The sequence below is a fragment of the Leptonotus elevatus genome, chromosome 8, assembly GCF_054856555.1.
Source record: "Leptonotus elevatus isolate MCC_2025b chromosome 8, RoL_Lele_1.0, whole genome shotgun sequence".
NCBI lineage: Eukaryota > Metazoa > Chordata > Actinopteri > Syngnathiformes > Syngnathidae > Leptonotus > Leptonotus elevatus.
This window is the reverse complement of record NC_141246.1, coordinates 26,343,658-26,361,384: the sequence shown is the minus strand read 5'-3', so window position 1 is coordinate 26,361,384 and position 17,727 is coordinate 26,343,658. Positions and strand designations below refer to the sequence as shown.

Genomic DNA, 17,727 nt, shown 5'->3' with positions numbered 1-17,727 from the left:
TGTGAGCTTTAACTTCAGTAATTGTGACTGGCTGGTGTTTTGCACATTTTTCTTCCCAGGCAAATGGGCTTGTGTTGGAGCACCATTAGGGAGTCTGTTGGTTGAAAATCACCGCCCTCTATTGATCATGCAGAGTGTATCTATATAATTGAATTGTTATGTCATCTTTATGCTCAAAGGCTGAAATACAATAGCAAAATTCCCAACACATTTTTGTTATGTACAATAAATCTTGGGGTGTAATAGACTCAGACCTGACTTTCAGCAATCATATCAAATCAATCACTAAGACAGCCTTTTACCAGCTGAAAAACATATCCAGACTGAAGGACTGCATGCTTCAAGCAGACCAGGGGTCTATTTCACTAAGCAGGTTTAGTGAGAACCCTGGGTCAAGAAACCCTGAAATATGGCAAACTCTGCGTTTTCCGTTTCAGAAAGGGAGGTAATTGAAACCAGGGAAAAATAGGTAACTCTAGCCTGTATCATAAAAAGAGGTAATTTAAGCTCTCGATCAGTTACCGTAATAACATGTTCCATGAACCAAACCTGGTCGGTTGCAGGTTTTTCACAATGAACCTCAAGGTTTTCTCTGTCCCCGCCTCCTTTCGCCACATTTCCTCATTCATAAAGTCCGCTGCCGTGAGTTTTTGCGTTAATACGCCTATTTTTGTCACGAACATGGCATGAACTTTTGACAATGAGCCTATTGATGAAAGTTACGCATTATTGCGCAGGGAATTAAATATTCGTCGTGAGATTGTTATCAGACCGCGCATAGATATGCTGTCATTTCTGGACAGTTATCTTTTTGAGCGGTACCGTTTCACATCACAGTCCATCATCTACATACACATCGGAATCCGTCCTTACATTTGCAACATTACGAGGGCTGTAGTCATGCGCTCACATCACAGCATATATTGTTTGTTTCGCTCTGTTTTTCTTATAACCGTTTGAATAATGTTTTTATATTTCATCTTAGGTCAAGTGTGCTTCTCCCCCGCATGATTGCCCCTAAATTAAATGAATTAATGAATTACCATTAAACTGGTTTCCCCTGTAATATTATTGTGATTGCAAAGGACTACATTTAAATGTATGCACTGTCCCGACATCCGAGCAGCAACGTTCTCCCACACCGCCTACGGGCAGCCGCTGCAATGTTGCACTTTTTTTCTAAAGACATGTTCAAATTCGCCATAAGATCGCGTTAAGGTTTTCAGTTGAGAGGGGTAAAATACAAACAAAAAAAACGTGGAAGCAGAGGGGGGCGGCGCGCACTGCGCTTCCCCGTTGCCATGATGACTCCACGAATCGGGGCTCCATTGATGTGGACTTTTTAGTGTAGTGGCAACGCGAGGTGAAACTACTCTGCATTGATATAACTACCTCAAATCAGCTGTCCTGGAACCGAAAACGCGGAGTTTCCTATCTCAGGGCATGTCAACTCGCTGTTCAGGGTTAGTCTTGGTGTTTGTTGAACATTCTTTGTGAAATGGATCCCAAGAGAAGCTTATCCATGCTTTTATCTCCAGCAGACTCGATTGCTGTAACAGTCTTCTGACTCGACTCTCTCAAAAGAACATCAGACAATTGCAGCTCATTCAGAACGCTGCAGCTCGAGTTCTGACCAAAACAAAGAGATGAGAACGTGTCACTCCAGTCCTTAAGGCTTTACACTGACTCCCAGTCAGCTGTAGAATAGATTTAAAAATGTTGCTACTGGTCTCTTTGAATCCTGAATATATTTAAGAAACGCTGATTGAATACAAATCCAGCATGGCTCTGAGATCTACAGACTTGGGTCAACTAGTGGAACCCAGAGTTTGAAGTAAACATGGTGAAACTGTATTTATCTGTTATGCTACACACTTTGGAATTGGATTGGATTGGAATAAGCTGCCAACAGAAGTTAAATCAGCCCCGAGTGTAAATGCTTTTAAATCCAGATTGAGAATTTTTTGCTCTGAATGTTAACTCTTTGACTGCCAGACGTTTTCAGAAAAGGGATGCCGCCAGTGCCAGCCGATTTAAGCATTTTGACTGATTTTCAAGGTCCACAGAAAATGTTCTGTTTGGACTATGGAAACACACGTACTACCAAATGAAAGATTGGACTTTCATCTTTCATCAGAAAAAAAGAGTTTGTTTCTACCTTATTCCGTTCTTTAGTAATCAACAATAGAAAATGGTTAGTTTGACCCAATTTCGCCCGTGTTGGACCAAAATACGGAGAAATCAAGCTTTTAGTGAAACGATATTATTTCATGCATTCTAGTGAATTTGACACTTCTTTTTGTCCATGAATGATGCCACAAACACCTAAATAGTGCTTTACTTCTATAAAACACTACCACCAAGAATGAAAAAGTGTTTTTTGATAGCAAAATACGTTTATTTACATTCAACAGTGTAACAATTTGACAACAATTTGGCAAACTATTTACAAATGTGTGCAACTGTGGTGCTATTTACAAATATGTGGATGTTTCAACGACAGTTTTTCTTTTTGTAACACTCTCCTGCGTGCAAGGAGACGCAACAGCATTTGCACAAGATTGCCTCTTCGCGTGCGCCACTTTCTTGCCGGCCGTTTTTTTCCGGGGAATAGCAAGTATATACTGCAGTGTGTCATCAAGTCTAATATCAGGATCATGCTACGGTTACGTTACGGTGGTGTTACGTCTCGCTTCCCCGTGTCCTTCAGTTGCTATACCGGGTTGGTAGGAGATGTTCTGATCCATTTTATCCACTCTATTCATGGTGGCATCGTAGTCCAGAAACAGTGTCTTCTCCGTGATCAGACTGTACCCGCTCCTCCGATGAATATGCATTGGACTCGGGGTACTCTTCATTGTCCGATCGAATGTCCGCTTGTGCAGCTCCGCGTTTTCCGGCCTTAGCAGCGCTAGCCGCGCTAGCCGCGCTAGCCGCGCTTTGCCGGTGGGGCTTACTACGTGTTCATAACAGTCACGTTGGCGTAGAGTCATCTTCATCATCATCATCAATCTGCATTGGTCGATGCCAACTCTCCATCGCCCGATCGAATGTCCGATTGTGTAGAAGTACCCGGCCGGCTATTGTGCGCGTTTTCCGGCCTTAGCAGCGCTAGCCGCGCTAGCCGCGCTTAGCCGTGAGGCTTACTACGTGTTCATAACAGTCACGCCAAAGCTTCCAACTTTGGCGTAGAGCTCGTTGTCATCATCATCGTTGACATCAATGCGCTTTTTAGTATTGATTGATGCTTTCCGTCTTTGAAAAAAATGCTCAAGCTGAGCTGCTTGTAACCGGTTGCTTGGTCAAGCCATTGTGGCTTGGATCAGCCATTGTCTCCTCAACACTCTAGCTCCGCCTCACGTCTTCTACTGACGCCCACGGTGGGCGGCCCATCCAACCTTGTGCAAAGAGAGTCATCGCTGCCCTCTAGGGGCCAAAACGAGTCTTTGACTAATCAGATCAGCCTGATTCTTTCAGCACAGCTGCCCAAGGCTTTCCTGCACCCGTTTTTGAAAAAAAAAAAAAAAAACCATAGGGGACGTCTTTTAACGTCCTCGGCGCCCTTCCCTAGGTTTATGCTAAACGTTTTATAACGTTTATGGCAGTCAAAGAGTTAAAGGTCCCATAGGATGAAAATGCACTTTAGTAGGGTTTTCTATCAATAATATGCATCCCCGGCCTGTCTACAATCCAACCAGGCATGAAAAAAGTCCGTCCACGACTTCTTTAGCTTTCTCCTCCTTTCTAAAATGTGTGCTTCAAACGGGCAGATTAAACTACCGTGACTTAGTGACGTCAAAGAGACACGGAAGTGCACTCGTCCCAGCCCCCTCGGGTTAGTGGCACCACCTCTGGTAAAGGTTTGTCACGCCCACTGAAATTCAAGAAGCTGGCTGCGCCTTTCTTTTTCTCTCCCTGCTCGCAAATGCTCCGTGGAGAGGGGAAACATTGAAAAAGTGGTTGCTTCCTTCGTCCCAAGTCTTTGAGAAGACAGTGGATTAATTGTATTTTTGAAGGGCATGTACCGACACCATTTCTCAAAGGACTGTTTTGTTAGTGAAAGCCTGCTCAGAGCTGGATTTGCAACACGTCTAAACATAATGGATCGGTCCCAACAGTGTGACACGACTGCAAACGAGAAAGATGTAAGTTTAACATTTTTGATTTAGCCTTACTTCCTATCCTTTCTAATGAGAGATGTGCACATTCTACCATATTACTGGTGTATTTTTAGTGCGTTTTTTTCACATTTGTTGTGTGGAGGTTTTTTGGTTACAAGAGGTCAGATATGATAAAGCAGACGGTGGTTGGATAATATGAAGCGGTTGCGTATTGTTTTGTCAAGATACAATCCGCGGTGGTTGATTTGCCGTGACTGACAACTCGCCACCTAGTTGACATGACTTTGTGATGCTAACCGGCCGCTAAGTGGTCTCGATGAGACTGCTTGCACGTTGCGACTGCGCAGTGGCCTAAATGTGCACATTTGTGTTATTTATAACCGCTTGTAAATGTCTACAAGCATTCACGGCAAATCGGAGACATTCACGGCAAAATAACTTTCGCGGGAAATTTGCCGGTTACGGCATAATAACCATTGCCTAAACAATCACAAACGCTACAACTTAGTCTCTGTAGTAACGTTATGCTACTTTTTCGTATGGTAAAACGTTATGCCACTTTGCCACATATTAAAATAGTTCTCAAATGTGTAAAAGACATGTTTGTATTTCTCTTTTCTTCTGCTCCCATGGCCAGTTGTTTCCATTCACAACATTAGCACATGTCTATCATGACCGAAATCATTGCCCCTTCGAGAGAGAAGGGTATGGCCTGGTGTGGCCTGGCTATTTACATAAAAGTGACACCCCCCTAAAACAGGCTTTTTTGAACAGAGCGTTTTTTTTTGGCTGATTTAGGGACAGCAAAAATATCAGATCCAAAGTCAATTTTGTCGAATGCATGTCACAGACATGTCTTTTACACATTTGAGAACTATTTTAGTATGTTTAAAAGTTGAATAATATGAGACATTTAACTACTGTGTTTGTTGATGCTTATAAGTGTTGTCTTTTCTTGTGTAAAGCACATTGAGTTGCCTTGTGTATGAAATGTGCTATACAAATAAACTTGCCTTGCCTTACAATATAGAACAGTTACAGGATTTTGGGTAATAGACTAATACTCACCCAATGAAGTAAGTGAAGATGAGGAGTTGGACAGCTCGGTTGATGATGCCAATTGTCCAGCTCTTGACAACCACTGACTTAGTGGTTTCATAGGTGAAGAAGTCAGTTATGCAGGACCACATGCTAGTACTGTGTAAGTAAGTATGATCACAATGTGAAACAACAGATAAATGACACGCCAATCATGCAAATGATTCAGTGTGTCCATCCATCCATCCATCCATTTTCTTAACCGCTTGTTCTCACAAGGGTCACGGGGGGTGCTGGAGTGTATTAAATTAAATAGTTAATTAACTGGATTACAACTGGAGCAGCATGCACACATTCCTTTAGCAATTACAGCTTTTGGTCCCAAAATGGCATTAACTTTAGTTTAAAGAAAACTGCATTTCAAGTCTGAGAAGAGAACTCGCCTGAACAAAGTAGAATCCAGCCGATACTCCAAGTGCCCATCCCCAACAAAATCTCTCTTATAATTCACCCTCACCCACTCTTGTCCAAGACACCGCCCCCAGGCCCACTCACCACCTGCATCAATCTGCTATTATCATCATTACGTTTCCACTTTCTTTCTCCCGTGTAATGCTCTCATAGTCCCAATCGCTGTATGCTTGCACACATTCACTCTAGCTCCTAATATAGTGCGGACATCACATTGAAACAATGCATTTCCTAACCCCTTACCTTCATAACTGATTGCCTAATCCTAACCACAACCAAAACTCAATTCAACCCTAAACTCTTTAAGAAATAAAAATCCAAACTTACCCAATCACACTAAATTAAAAATGCAACACCGCAGAATTGCAGATGCCATTTTGTGTAGTATACTGGATTGTGCAGTCAACTGTCAGTTTAAGAGACAAAAATCCAAACTTATCCAAATATTATCCAATAGTGCTTGAACAATGCAAACAGAAATGCTAATTTTGTGTTCCATTGTGTATACTTGGAGTGTGCAGTCAACAACTTCTGAGGAAAAAGAAAAAAAGACTATTTCCAATCTGCCAATCCAATCTTTGACAGTTTTTTCAGGGAGATTTATGTCTCTTGTTTTCTGGGGGGAAAAAAACTTTGTCTATGAAGACAATAGATGTTATGAAATCTTAATGTTTCTTTGAAGTGCTTGACGTGAGGTATGCCAAATTTACAAGACATTCGAGTGGCGCACATCGTTGGATTACTAAAATATTAAAAACATTTTTATTTTAATGTTAATCGTTTACCATAGTGTTCGATTTTAGAATTATATTTTAAAACAAACAAATTAAAAAAAAAAAAAATTTGAAAGTTTTTTTCTGATCAAATATTTTATTTGTATTTTCTTTTATTTTTTATAAACAATACCAACGGAGAATAATTAACACCAAACAGACATTACAACAATTTAACATATAAACATCTGACCAAATCCAAACCCACCCCTTGGACCTAAAAAAAGAAAGAAAAAGAAAGCAAGAAAAGAAACATCCACAACTACAAAAAATCAACAGCAGCAACAACAACATCATATATTGTAGCTTATAACAAAAATGTATACATAAAAAAAGAAGAGAAGAAAAGAAAAAAACAGTACATACCAAAAAATTAAGGTATTATTGTCATGGCAAACTAAAATACAATTAAATGTCTCTACCAAGTTTGATTTTTATTTGCTCAGCTGCCTCAGTCCAAAATAATATTTTTGGGTGTTTTGAATTGATTCGTGCCGTCGATAATTCCAAATAAATTAAATTATTAATTTATTTTCTTAATTATTAATTTAATTTGTTTTAATTATTAATTTAAGTTAACCACCAAGCCGTAATACTAAGTAGGGATGAGCGAGTACAGCAGTATCTGTATCTGTTCGACCATCTCAATTATCTGTATCTGTATTCGGAAAATAGTTAGCTCTATGTTTTACATTTATGATAAAAGTTTTAAGGCTCTAAAACCCCTCACCACACAGTTTATACACTTTTCTCATAGAGGCATTTACATTTTCTCACATTTCTCTTTTATTTATACATTCTCAATGCTCAAACCTTCATACATTTTACAAAGTACATTAACATTAATGTAAAAAAAATGCATGCAAAATTGCACTGAAAAAATCAGTGATACAGCGAGGCCGCGAAAAGTTAACCGCGTTATACATATAACACTGTATCCGCACAAGTGTCTTACCATTTGGGCAGTTCGTCCACACGGTGGCGCCGCTGAAACCGATCACTTTTGTAACTGAGCTCCAGAATGGAAAGATTTCAAAATGCGTTACGTTCCAATTTGGACACTATATGCGGGATACTCCTCCAGTTTGATGATGTATGCCGCAATTCTCGCGTGACTGCGTGCGAACCGCCGGTCTGTCAATAATAGCGGATAGCCGTGTCGTACTCGTTTTGCGCAACCTCCTTAGCTTTTACAGCAAAATATTTTGCGTGGTGTTCTTGTACGGTACTGGAATCACCCGCCATTGACACTTTTCCTGTGTTCGTCTCACTGATCTGTATATACTACTGGTTGGCTGATAGCATGCCCACCGTGCAAGCTGTTAAAGCGACAGGGCGGGAGAAAATTGTGCATCATTGACTGAAACAGACAAAACCATGTCACTTTAGTTTTACCCAGTTGAACCCATACAGGTCAGTCATGCTGAAAGGAAGAGAAATCTCAGGGGACCTCAGGTAGTGAAAGCACATCTGTCTGGGGAAAGCTATAAAGTAATCAAAACATTTTTTTGCTTCATCATTACATTGTGAAGCAGATCATCTGCACTAGAGAACACTGAAAATTACTACAATCCTGCCTAGAATTGGACGACCTTCTAAAGTATTAGCAAGAAAAATGATAATTCAGGTAAAAAGATCAATTGGAACATCACATCAAGGGATTTGCAGACCTCTTTTGCTGCATCTGGGACACATGTGCATGCTTCAACAATCAGAAGAAAAGTCAATTGACAAGGGTTTCATGGAAGGCTTGCTAGGTAGAAGCCTCTGCTCACAAAAAATATCAAAGCTGCCCATCTCAACTTTGCCATCTCAACACTGAAGCTTTTTGGAAGGCCCTTCTGTGGACAGATGAGTCCAAAATTGAACTGTTTGGTCACAACTAAAACAGTCATGTTTGGTGAAAAGTCAACACTGCATAACAGCAAAAGAACCTTGACCCCAGAGTGAAGCATGGGGGTGAGAATGTTAAATTCTGGGCTGGCTTTTCATCCTCAGTACCTGGACAACTCCACATAATCCAGGGAATCATAAATTCTGAGGCACCAGTCTCCCTTTCCCCACATGGCATTTTAACATCTCACTGCTAAACGACGAAGAATTTGACAAAATTATAAGAAAAGAGTGGGCAGACTTTTTGGAAATAAATGACTCTCCAGACCTATCTCCATCTCTTCTCTGGGAAGCTGGGAAAGCAGTAATTAGAGGTAAAATTATATCATATTCATCTTGTAAAAAGAAACAGGATCAAAAATTAGAAAAAGACTTGGAAGATAAAATTAAACAACTGACGCATGAGTACGCAATAAACCCAAATAACCAAATATGGACTGACTTACAAAATACAAAAATACAGTTAGACGATATGCTAACTAAAAAGACAGAGTTTATAATACAACAATTGAGATACAACAACTTTAAATATAATAACAAATCAGGTAAATTTCTTGCAAACCAATTTCAACGCAATCGGGAAAAATCGCTTATAACGGCTATTAAAGGGACAACTGGTGAATGTACACAATCACCAGAAGAAATTAATCAAATTTTTTATAACTATTATCACAACCTATACTCAGAAACTAATAAGCCTAACCCAGAGCATATTGAGGCATTCCTCAGTATCTTAAATATACCTCAGTTAACCACTGAATATAAAGATATGTTAGATGCACCACTTACTATAAACGAGTTGTACAGTGCTCTAGATAGTATGCCAAATGGCAAAGCACCTGGCCCGGATCGTTATCCGGCTATATTTTTTAAGCACTTCTGGCTAATGCTTGCTCCACTATTCTTAAGAGTAGTAACAGAAATTAAAACTAATGGTCACATACGCCCACACATGAATACAGCAGCAATTCAACTTTTATTAAAGCCAGAAAAAGACCCCACCCTTCCATCAAGTTACCGTCCGATTTCACTAATTAACACTGATATTAAAATGATCACTAAGGCTTTCACATCTAGATTAGAAACAGTAATCCCGACAATCATTCATAGCGACTAAACAGGCTTTATTAAAGAGCGTCACTCTACTAATAATATTAGGAGGCTCTTTAACCTCTAGCCCCCTTTAGCATGTCACAGCGGCATGATAAAAAGGCAGTTATTATATCATTGGATGCAGAAAAAGCTTTTGACAAAGTTAACTGGTCCTTCCTCTTTGCTGTATTAAATAAATTTGGCTTTGGGAAGTCATTTATTCACTGGGTGTCAGTATTATATGATACTCCTAAAGCTACAGTTACTACTAATGGGATTATATCTCAGAGTTTTACTCTACAGAGAGGCACAAGACAGGGATGCCCAATGTCGCCTTTATTATTTGCAATATTTATTGAACCGCTTGCATTAGCCATACGCCAGGAAAGAAGGATTCAAGGAATTCACTCTGGGGTAACAGAACATAAAATTAATCTATATGCCGATGATATTTTACTTTATTTAGAAAAGCCTGCTATTTCGTTAGGGGAAGTATTTAACTTAATAACTAAATACTCACAGTTATCAGATTATTCTATTAACTGGACAAAATCATCACTTCTACCTATTACAGAAAATTCATGGAACCCTGCAAGCCAGGACCCACACTACTCATTTCCTATAGGTAATTTAAAATACTTAGGCATAAAAATCTCACCTAAATTAACTGATTTAATTCATTTAAACTTTACTCCACTTCTCGATAGCATTTATAGTGACTTGGAGCGCTGGAATAATCTTCCTATTTCTCTAATAGGACGACTAGCCACTATTAAAATGAAAGTTTTACCCAAAATAAACTATTTTTTCTCAATGATTCCATTTAAACCTACGGCTTACTGGTTCCAGTTGTTGGACTCAGCCGTTACAAAATTTTACTGGAATAAAAAAAAAGCAAAGATTAGTCTATCTACTCTTCAGAAAAATAAATCCAAAGGAGGTCGAGAGGCACCAAATTTTATGCACTACTATATAGCTAACCAGTTACAATATATTATTTTATGGGCACAACCCAAAAGAGATACTAACTGTTGGCTGGAACCAGAACAGAAGGATTGTAAAAACCTCAGACTTCTAGATTTACTCTTTATTACAACATCGATTAAGCGACATAACTGTTTTAAAAATCAAATGATTTCCGCCACCCCGACTGCCTGGTGGAAGGCACTAGAAATGACAAAAGCCCAAGTGGAGCCCTGTGGGCTTTCTCCCCTATGGCATAACCCCGACTTTCAAATTAACAACCAATCGTTTTATTTGGGTGTGTGGGAGCAGAAAGGAATTACACATCTCCACCATCTCTTCTCAGATAATATGTTTATATCATATACATCCTTGCTCCAAAAATACAAAATAAAAAACACTTCGGGGTACGCTCCAACCACCTGTGTTAGCTAAAGATATTACCAAGCTTTCTCCGACAACAACAAAAAAAACTCTCAAAAATATATAAGTTACTTTCATATACTGAAAAAACGTCTTTACCCATCTCGAAATGGGAAACAGACTTGTCTATAGCTCCGGAATCTGACTTTTGGATTCAAGTTTGTGAAAACGTTTTTAAAATGACAAAACACACAAATTTACAACTTATCCAATATAAAATTATTCATAGAACATACATTACTCAATATATGATGAAAAAAATGGGACTCTCAAACTCCGACATTTGTCTCCAGTGTTTACAAAACACTACAGACACTTATTTTCATGCTTTATGGTTATGTACTCCGGTTATGTATTTCTGGACTAAAGTCTTAGAAAAACTTTCCGCTGTATTGGAGTGTCGGATACCGTTCTCTCCAAACTTGTGTTTGCTAGGTGACTTAACAACAACTGACTTACCACATAAACAATTTCAATCTACACTTGTAGCCCTTATTATCGCAAAAAAAACAATTCTTGTCAACTGGAAAAATAAACAAACTCTGAATATCGACCAATGGTCTAACCTCCTCATAAATCACATCTTAATGGAAAAAATATCTGCCTCAAATAAAAACCAAATGTCAAAATTTAAAGAAACATGGTCGACCTATATAGAATTTTTTAACCTAAACCTGGTTACTTAATTCTGCCTGTTAGCGAGAGCCACCGCAGCGTGATAACTTGCATTGATGTTTCTGTATTTGGCAATTTGTAACTAATGGTTTTGTTTTTATAGTCAGGAACCCAGCTGCTACCAACAGGATCGAGCAGATTCGCCTCCAATGGGCACTAAGGGTTAATATTCGGATTCACTGCATGCCAGTGGGTTAATTCTATAGGTGCTGCCCCCCCTGGCTGGGCATGGGCGGGTCTGCCCTTCTGTTGGCTGCTGGGTGGCAGCTGCGTCTTGGCCGTTCCCTGGGTCTCTTGGGGGGTGCTGCGTTGCGGGGCTCTCCCTGGTGTCCGGGGCGGCGCCGCTCTGGCGCGGTCCGTCGCTCTGGGCCCGGCGACGCGGTTCCCTCTCCCCTCCCCCTTCCTCCCCCTTGCTGCCTCTCCCTCCTCGCCTCTCCCCGCCCGTCCTCCGCCTCCCTGTCCCTTCTCCCTCGTCACCCTTCCTCCTCCTCTCCCCTTCTCTCGCTCCTTACCCCCTCCCTTCCCCCTCCCCGGTACGCCTTCCTTCCCCTCCCCTGAGCCGGGGGCTCCATCCATGGCCCGGGTCTCGGCGCTCCGGGAGCCGGGGGTGGGGGAAGGGGTTTGGTGTTGTGCCCGCCCCGCTCCGGTGGGCGTCCTGGCGCCTCGGGCGGGCCCCAGGATCCGGGGGTCGAGCCCTATCGCCCCGCCGGGCTGGTCCCATATGCCCGCCGGGGTCCCGGTGGGGTGGGTGGGGGATTGGTGGGCGGGTGCACCTCCTGCCCCCGCCCGGTTGGGGGGGGCCCCGCTGGTCGCTCCTCTTAACTTGGGGGCCTGGGGGCGGCTGGGGCTGGGTTGGGCTGGATGGGGGCGGGGGGGTCGTGGGGGGAGCGGGGGCTGTGGACCGGTGGGGTGCCTGCCGGGGGTGGATCGGGGGCGGGGGGGTCATGGGGGGAGTGGGGGCTGTGGACCGGTGGGGTGCCTGGCGGGCCTGCAGTGCCCCGTCCTGCTGCGTTGGGTTGGGGGCGCGGGCCGTGTTGGGGTGGGGGGCGCTCCTGCTCCTGGATTTGCTCTCCGGCCGGTGGCCCTGGCGGGGCCCGGGGGTCGTCCTCTGAGGTGTTGCGCTTGCTCTGTCCTGGCAGGGTCGACGGCTCCCCTCTTTGATGGAGATTTTCAAGGAGGCTATTTGTGGATAAATCTCAAAATGGACAAATAATGTCCAGCTGCCTAATATTGTCTAATATCTCCAGATTAATCCTCCCGTCATGTGGACCATTTTGCCGGAGAGGGCCACACACACACTGTGTATATACAAAGGTCTTGGCTTATCGGCTATTCAGATCATTGGTTTGTCTTCTTCGCTGATTCTTTTTCTATGCTTTCCGTTGATTCCCTGTGGCTGCGCTTCAGCGCCACTCCAGACTTGGCATATACATTACAGCGTCCTCAGCGTCTTCTTTTGTACACACGCATGTCTTAAAACGTTTCTGGGTGTACAAGATTATTTTGAGGAACAAAGCCGGATTTGTTTCCGTGTGAACAGGGCCTTAGTTTAGATCCTTATGCTTTAACTAACCAGAGGAACACAGTGTTTTTGCTATAATCTTAAGTACTGCATTCCGAGAACAAGGACAGTAGTTCATGTAAAGCCAAAATAAGAAGGATATATAGTGACCATTGTAGTCAATGAGACACATAATCTCTTCATTTTACAAAGCTTTATGGACTGACTGATTGATGTTCAGACATTTGAGCTTATGAAACCTGAGAGACCAGGTTGCCTACACAATCTAATTTGGAGACATTACTCTCTGCAGAAGATCTCTCTTATATAATATTACAGCCATTAGCTGAAGAAAGATGAGTAGTCGCATTAACTTTTTTTTTTCCTATTACTGACCGCATGTTTATGTCACTGTCAGGCAGAACACCCCTATGTCCAAAATTGAAGTTAATATTATTGTTATTTATTATTAGTTTTTTTTTCTTTCTTTTTTGCATATGAAACATTAGCTAACATAATTGTATTACTCTTTTAGCTGATGGACGGATGGACTCTCCAGGTAATGTTTTTTCAGCTCTTTTTTTTTTCTCAAAATAATGTATTTCTAGGCAACGACATTCAGCCATGTGTTGTACATATGCAATGATTGAGCAAGACACCCTGGACAACATAAATGTCACCGTCGATAAGAGGCATGTTGGAGGGAAGAGCACGTTTATGGAGAAGGATGCCTTTACAAAAACATTTGATGTCCTGTGAGGGAGCTCAACATGAAAGAAGTAGTGACAGATGCTCACATGCAGATTGCTTCCCACATGCGTAAGAATAAATAAGTTGTATGTGGGTTGTATTTTGATAGCGATTGGCATTTTGTAGTATTAATTCTTCATACCAAATCCACAAAAAGGGCGATACAAGGAGACGAGTGTTTTTCATTCCTTCAATGTCTGACATGCTGCAAAGAATATTACAAAGAGACTTGCTGTAAGTGACATTTTATATTCAAAGTGAAAGTGGCATTATACAGTCATTGAAATTGTTCATTTGGTCTCATTTCCAAAGGCAGGGGTGATTTCAGGACAAAAAAAAACTTGCTTGGATCAAAGATACTGTAAACTAGGGATGAGCGAGTACAGCACTATCTGTATCTGTTCGACCATCTAAATTATCTGTATCTGTATTCGGAGTGGGCGCGGCATAAACAGAAAGTAGGCGGGACTTGAACATGAAGTTGGAGTGGCTTACATCTATACATTCCTGTATTAAAAAAATAATAATAATACATAAATTTGTTTGACATTGATATGGAATGATCAAAAGTTTTGATATTTTTTGTTAATTTGAAAATTATTGACAAAACAGCCTAGTAAAGATTAAAATCAATGCTTTTGATCACACCAAAAACAATTCTAATACGTTTTTATCTTTATAAACTCAGAAAATGTATGTGTATGAATAAATATTCACTGAACAGTCTGAGAATTGAGATTCATTTCTTTTTTAATCACAATAGTAAGGGAACTATTTAAAACATGTTTTTTTAATGACTCAGAACAGTCATCTTAAGTGTATGAATAGATATTTACAGAACAGTCTGAAAATTAATATTCACTGCTTTTGGTCACAATAGTAAAGAAACTATTTACAGAAGAAGTTTTTTTTATAAACTCGGGGAAAAATACTGCTGAATACATGACTAACATTATTAAAGGGTGTTAAGTTGTGTGTGTAAAGTTTAATTTGCAATATTTATATTTTTATGAACTGCTGTGGGAGGAATATATATATATATATATATATATATATATATATATATATATATATATATATATATATATATATATATATATATAGGGGAATCTCAGTCAGGCTTGGAAAATTGGACTGCCTGAAATTGTATCCTCATGTATCTCTGGTCAAGATGCTCATAGAGGCTTCAAATTCACTCCACTTCCTCTCAGTAGTCCCCTCGGTGTCCGCTGAAAAGCATGTGCGGATTGGACGAACAGAAATGGACTTGGGGGGGATGCAATCTCAGGCAGGCGGGGAAAAACGGACTGCCTGAAATTGCAACCCACCCCCTAAATCTATTTATGTTTCTCCAATCCTCACAAGCTTTTCAGCGGACACCGAGGGGACGAGTATGAGTATTCAAGGTGAGTTTTGTGGCTCTATGACCATCCTGACACAAATATGATTTATGGGTGGGGTCTGCAATCTCAGGCAAAATGGATTGCTCCCCCTATTTATTTCTATCTACACTGTCAATACTAGTTCATGTGCATGACTTCACTTACCCCTGTTTATAAACAAGTGTAAATATGTTAATTAAAACATAATATTTTAATCAACAACAATGTCACAAACAGTACAATAAACACAATATCTAATTTTCTTTTACGAAAGAAAGTTAACAAAATGTCTGATTACACAAAAATAGTAAAATTACCGAATGAACTATACTGAGCTCTTTAACTCTTTGACTGCCAGACGTTTTCAGAAAAGGGATGCCGCCAGTGCCAGCCGATTTAAGCATTTTGACTGATTTTCAAGGTCCACAGAAAATGTTCTGTTTGGACTATGGAAACACACGTACTACCAAATGAAAGATTGGACTTTCATCTTTCATCAGAAAAAAAGAGTTTGTTTCTACCTTATTCCGTTCTTTAGTAATCAACAATAGAAAATGGTTAGTTTGACCCAATTTCGCCTGTGTTGGACCAAAATACGGAGAAATCAAGCTTTTAGTGAAACGATATTATTTCATGCATTCTAGTGAATTTGACACTTCTTTTTGTCCATGAATGATGCCACAAACACCTAAATAGTGCTTTACTTCTATAAAACACTACCACCAAGAATGAAAAAGTGTTTTTTGATAGCAAAATACGTTTATTTACATTCAACAGTGTAACAATTTGACAACAATTTGGCAAACTATTTACAAATGTGTGCAACTGTGGTGCTATTTACAAATATGTGGATGTTTCAACGACAGTTTTTCTTTTTGTAACACTCTCCTGCGTGCAAGGAGACGCAACAGCATTTGCACAAGATTGCCTCTTCGCGTGCGCCACTTTCTTGCCGGCCGTTTTTTTCCGGGGAATAGCAAGTATATACTGCAGTGTGTCATCAAGTCTAATATCAGGATCATGCTACGGTTACGTTACGGTGGTGTTACGTCTCGCTTCCCCGTGTCCTTCAGTTGCTATACCGGGTTGGTAGGAGATGTTCTGATCCATTTTATCCACTCCATTCATGGTGGCATCGTAGTCCAGAAACAGTGTCTTCTCCGTGATCAGACTGTACCCGCTCCTCCGATGAATATGCATTGGACTCGGGGTACTCTTCATTGTCCGATCGAATGTCCGCTTGTGCAGCTCCGCGTTTTCCGGCCTTAGCAGCGCTAGCCGCGCTAGCCGCGCTAGCCGCGCTTTGCCGGTGGGGCTTACTACGTGTTCATAACAGTCACGTTGGCGTAGAGTCATCTTCATCATCATCATCAATCTGCATTGGTCGATGCCAACTCTCCATCGCCCGATCGAATGTCCGATTGTGTAGAAGTACCCGGCCGGCTATTGTGCGCGTTTTCCGGCCTTAGCAGCGCTAGCCGCGCTAGCCGCGCTTAGCCGTGAGGCTTACTACGTGTTCATAACAGTCACGCCAAAGCTTCCAACTTTGGCGTAGAGCTCGTTGTCATCATCATCGTTGACATCAATGCGCTTTTTAGTATTGATTGATGCTTTCCGTCTTTGAAAAAAATGCTCAAGCTGAGCTGCTTGTAACCGGTTGCTTGGTCAAGCCATTGTGGCTTGGATCAGCCATTGTCTCCTCAACACTCTAGCTCCGCCTCACGTCTTCTACTGACGCCCACGGTGGGCGGCCCATCCAACCTTGTGCAAAGAGAGTCATCGCTGCCCTCTAGGGGCCAAAACGAGTCTTTGACTAATCAGATCAGCCTGATACTTTCAGCACAGCTGCCCAAGGCTTTCCTGCACCCGTTTTTGAAAAAAAAAAAAAAAAACATAGGGGACGTCTTTTAACGTCCTCGGCGCCCTTCCCTAGGTTTATGCTAAACGTTTTATAACGTTTATGGCAGTCAAAGAGTTAAAAAAAAAAAAAGGACTCCACTTGAAACCACTTGTTGCACATGCTACACAGAATCTTTAAAGAGACAGAGAGGCTGTTGTCCGGTGGGGTGCCTGGTGGGCCTACAGTGCCCCGTTCTGCTGCGTTGGGCTTGGGGCGCGGGCCGTGTTTGGGGGGGGGGGGGGGCACTCCTGGCTCCCGGGTTTGCTCTCCGGCCGGTGGCCCCTGTGGGGCCTGGGGGTTGTGCCTTGGTGCTGCCGCGGCCGGTGTCGACGGCTCCCCTCTTTGGTGGAGGTTTTTATGCATGCCAGATCCACCACACCAGCATCTACCAAAATTCAAACACAATCTGCTTCTTCCTCTGGTCGTTGAATCGGTGGAGGCTAATGTCCGTGCATCTCACTCTGCTTCATCTACCCTTCCTTCCTTTCCTCAGTCTTTCCTTTGGTCTCTTGAGGTCTCCCTAATTTGATGGAATTTAATGTTTCTGGGGTTGGTGAAATATTCTGGTTGGTAACCCGGTGGGTAGTAGGAGATGTCGGTGCTGGATTTCACTTTTCTTTCTTTTCTTTGATCCTTCCTCGGGTCTCCTGACAACTTCACAACTCTAGCTGGATTCTGAAGTATTCGGTTTAGGTGAACGGTATGGGATTTTTAATAGGTTTTAGGTGAATAAATGAGCACACAC

General features: G+C 41.6%; 1 protein-coding gene across 1 annotated transcript in view; it reads right to left on the bottom strand.

Annotated features, from left to right (window-relative positions):
- The window catches only part of LOC147170319 (P2X purinoceptor 3-like), a 61,391-nt gene extending 56,080 nt beyond the window's left edge, over positions 1 to 5,311 (bottom strand). The window contains exon 1 of the mRNA XM_086083779.1: positions 5,190 to 5,311. Within this exon, the coding sequence (XP_085939905.1) occupies positions 5,190 to 5,311 (122 nt within the window). The remainder of the gene's footprint in view (positions 1 to 5,189) is intronic.
- Between the last annotated feature and the right edge of the window lie 12,416 nt (positions 5,312 to 17,727).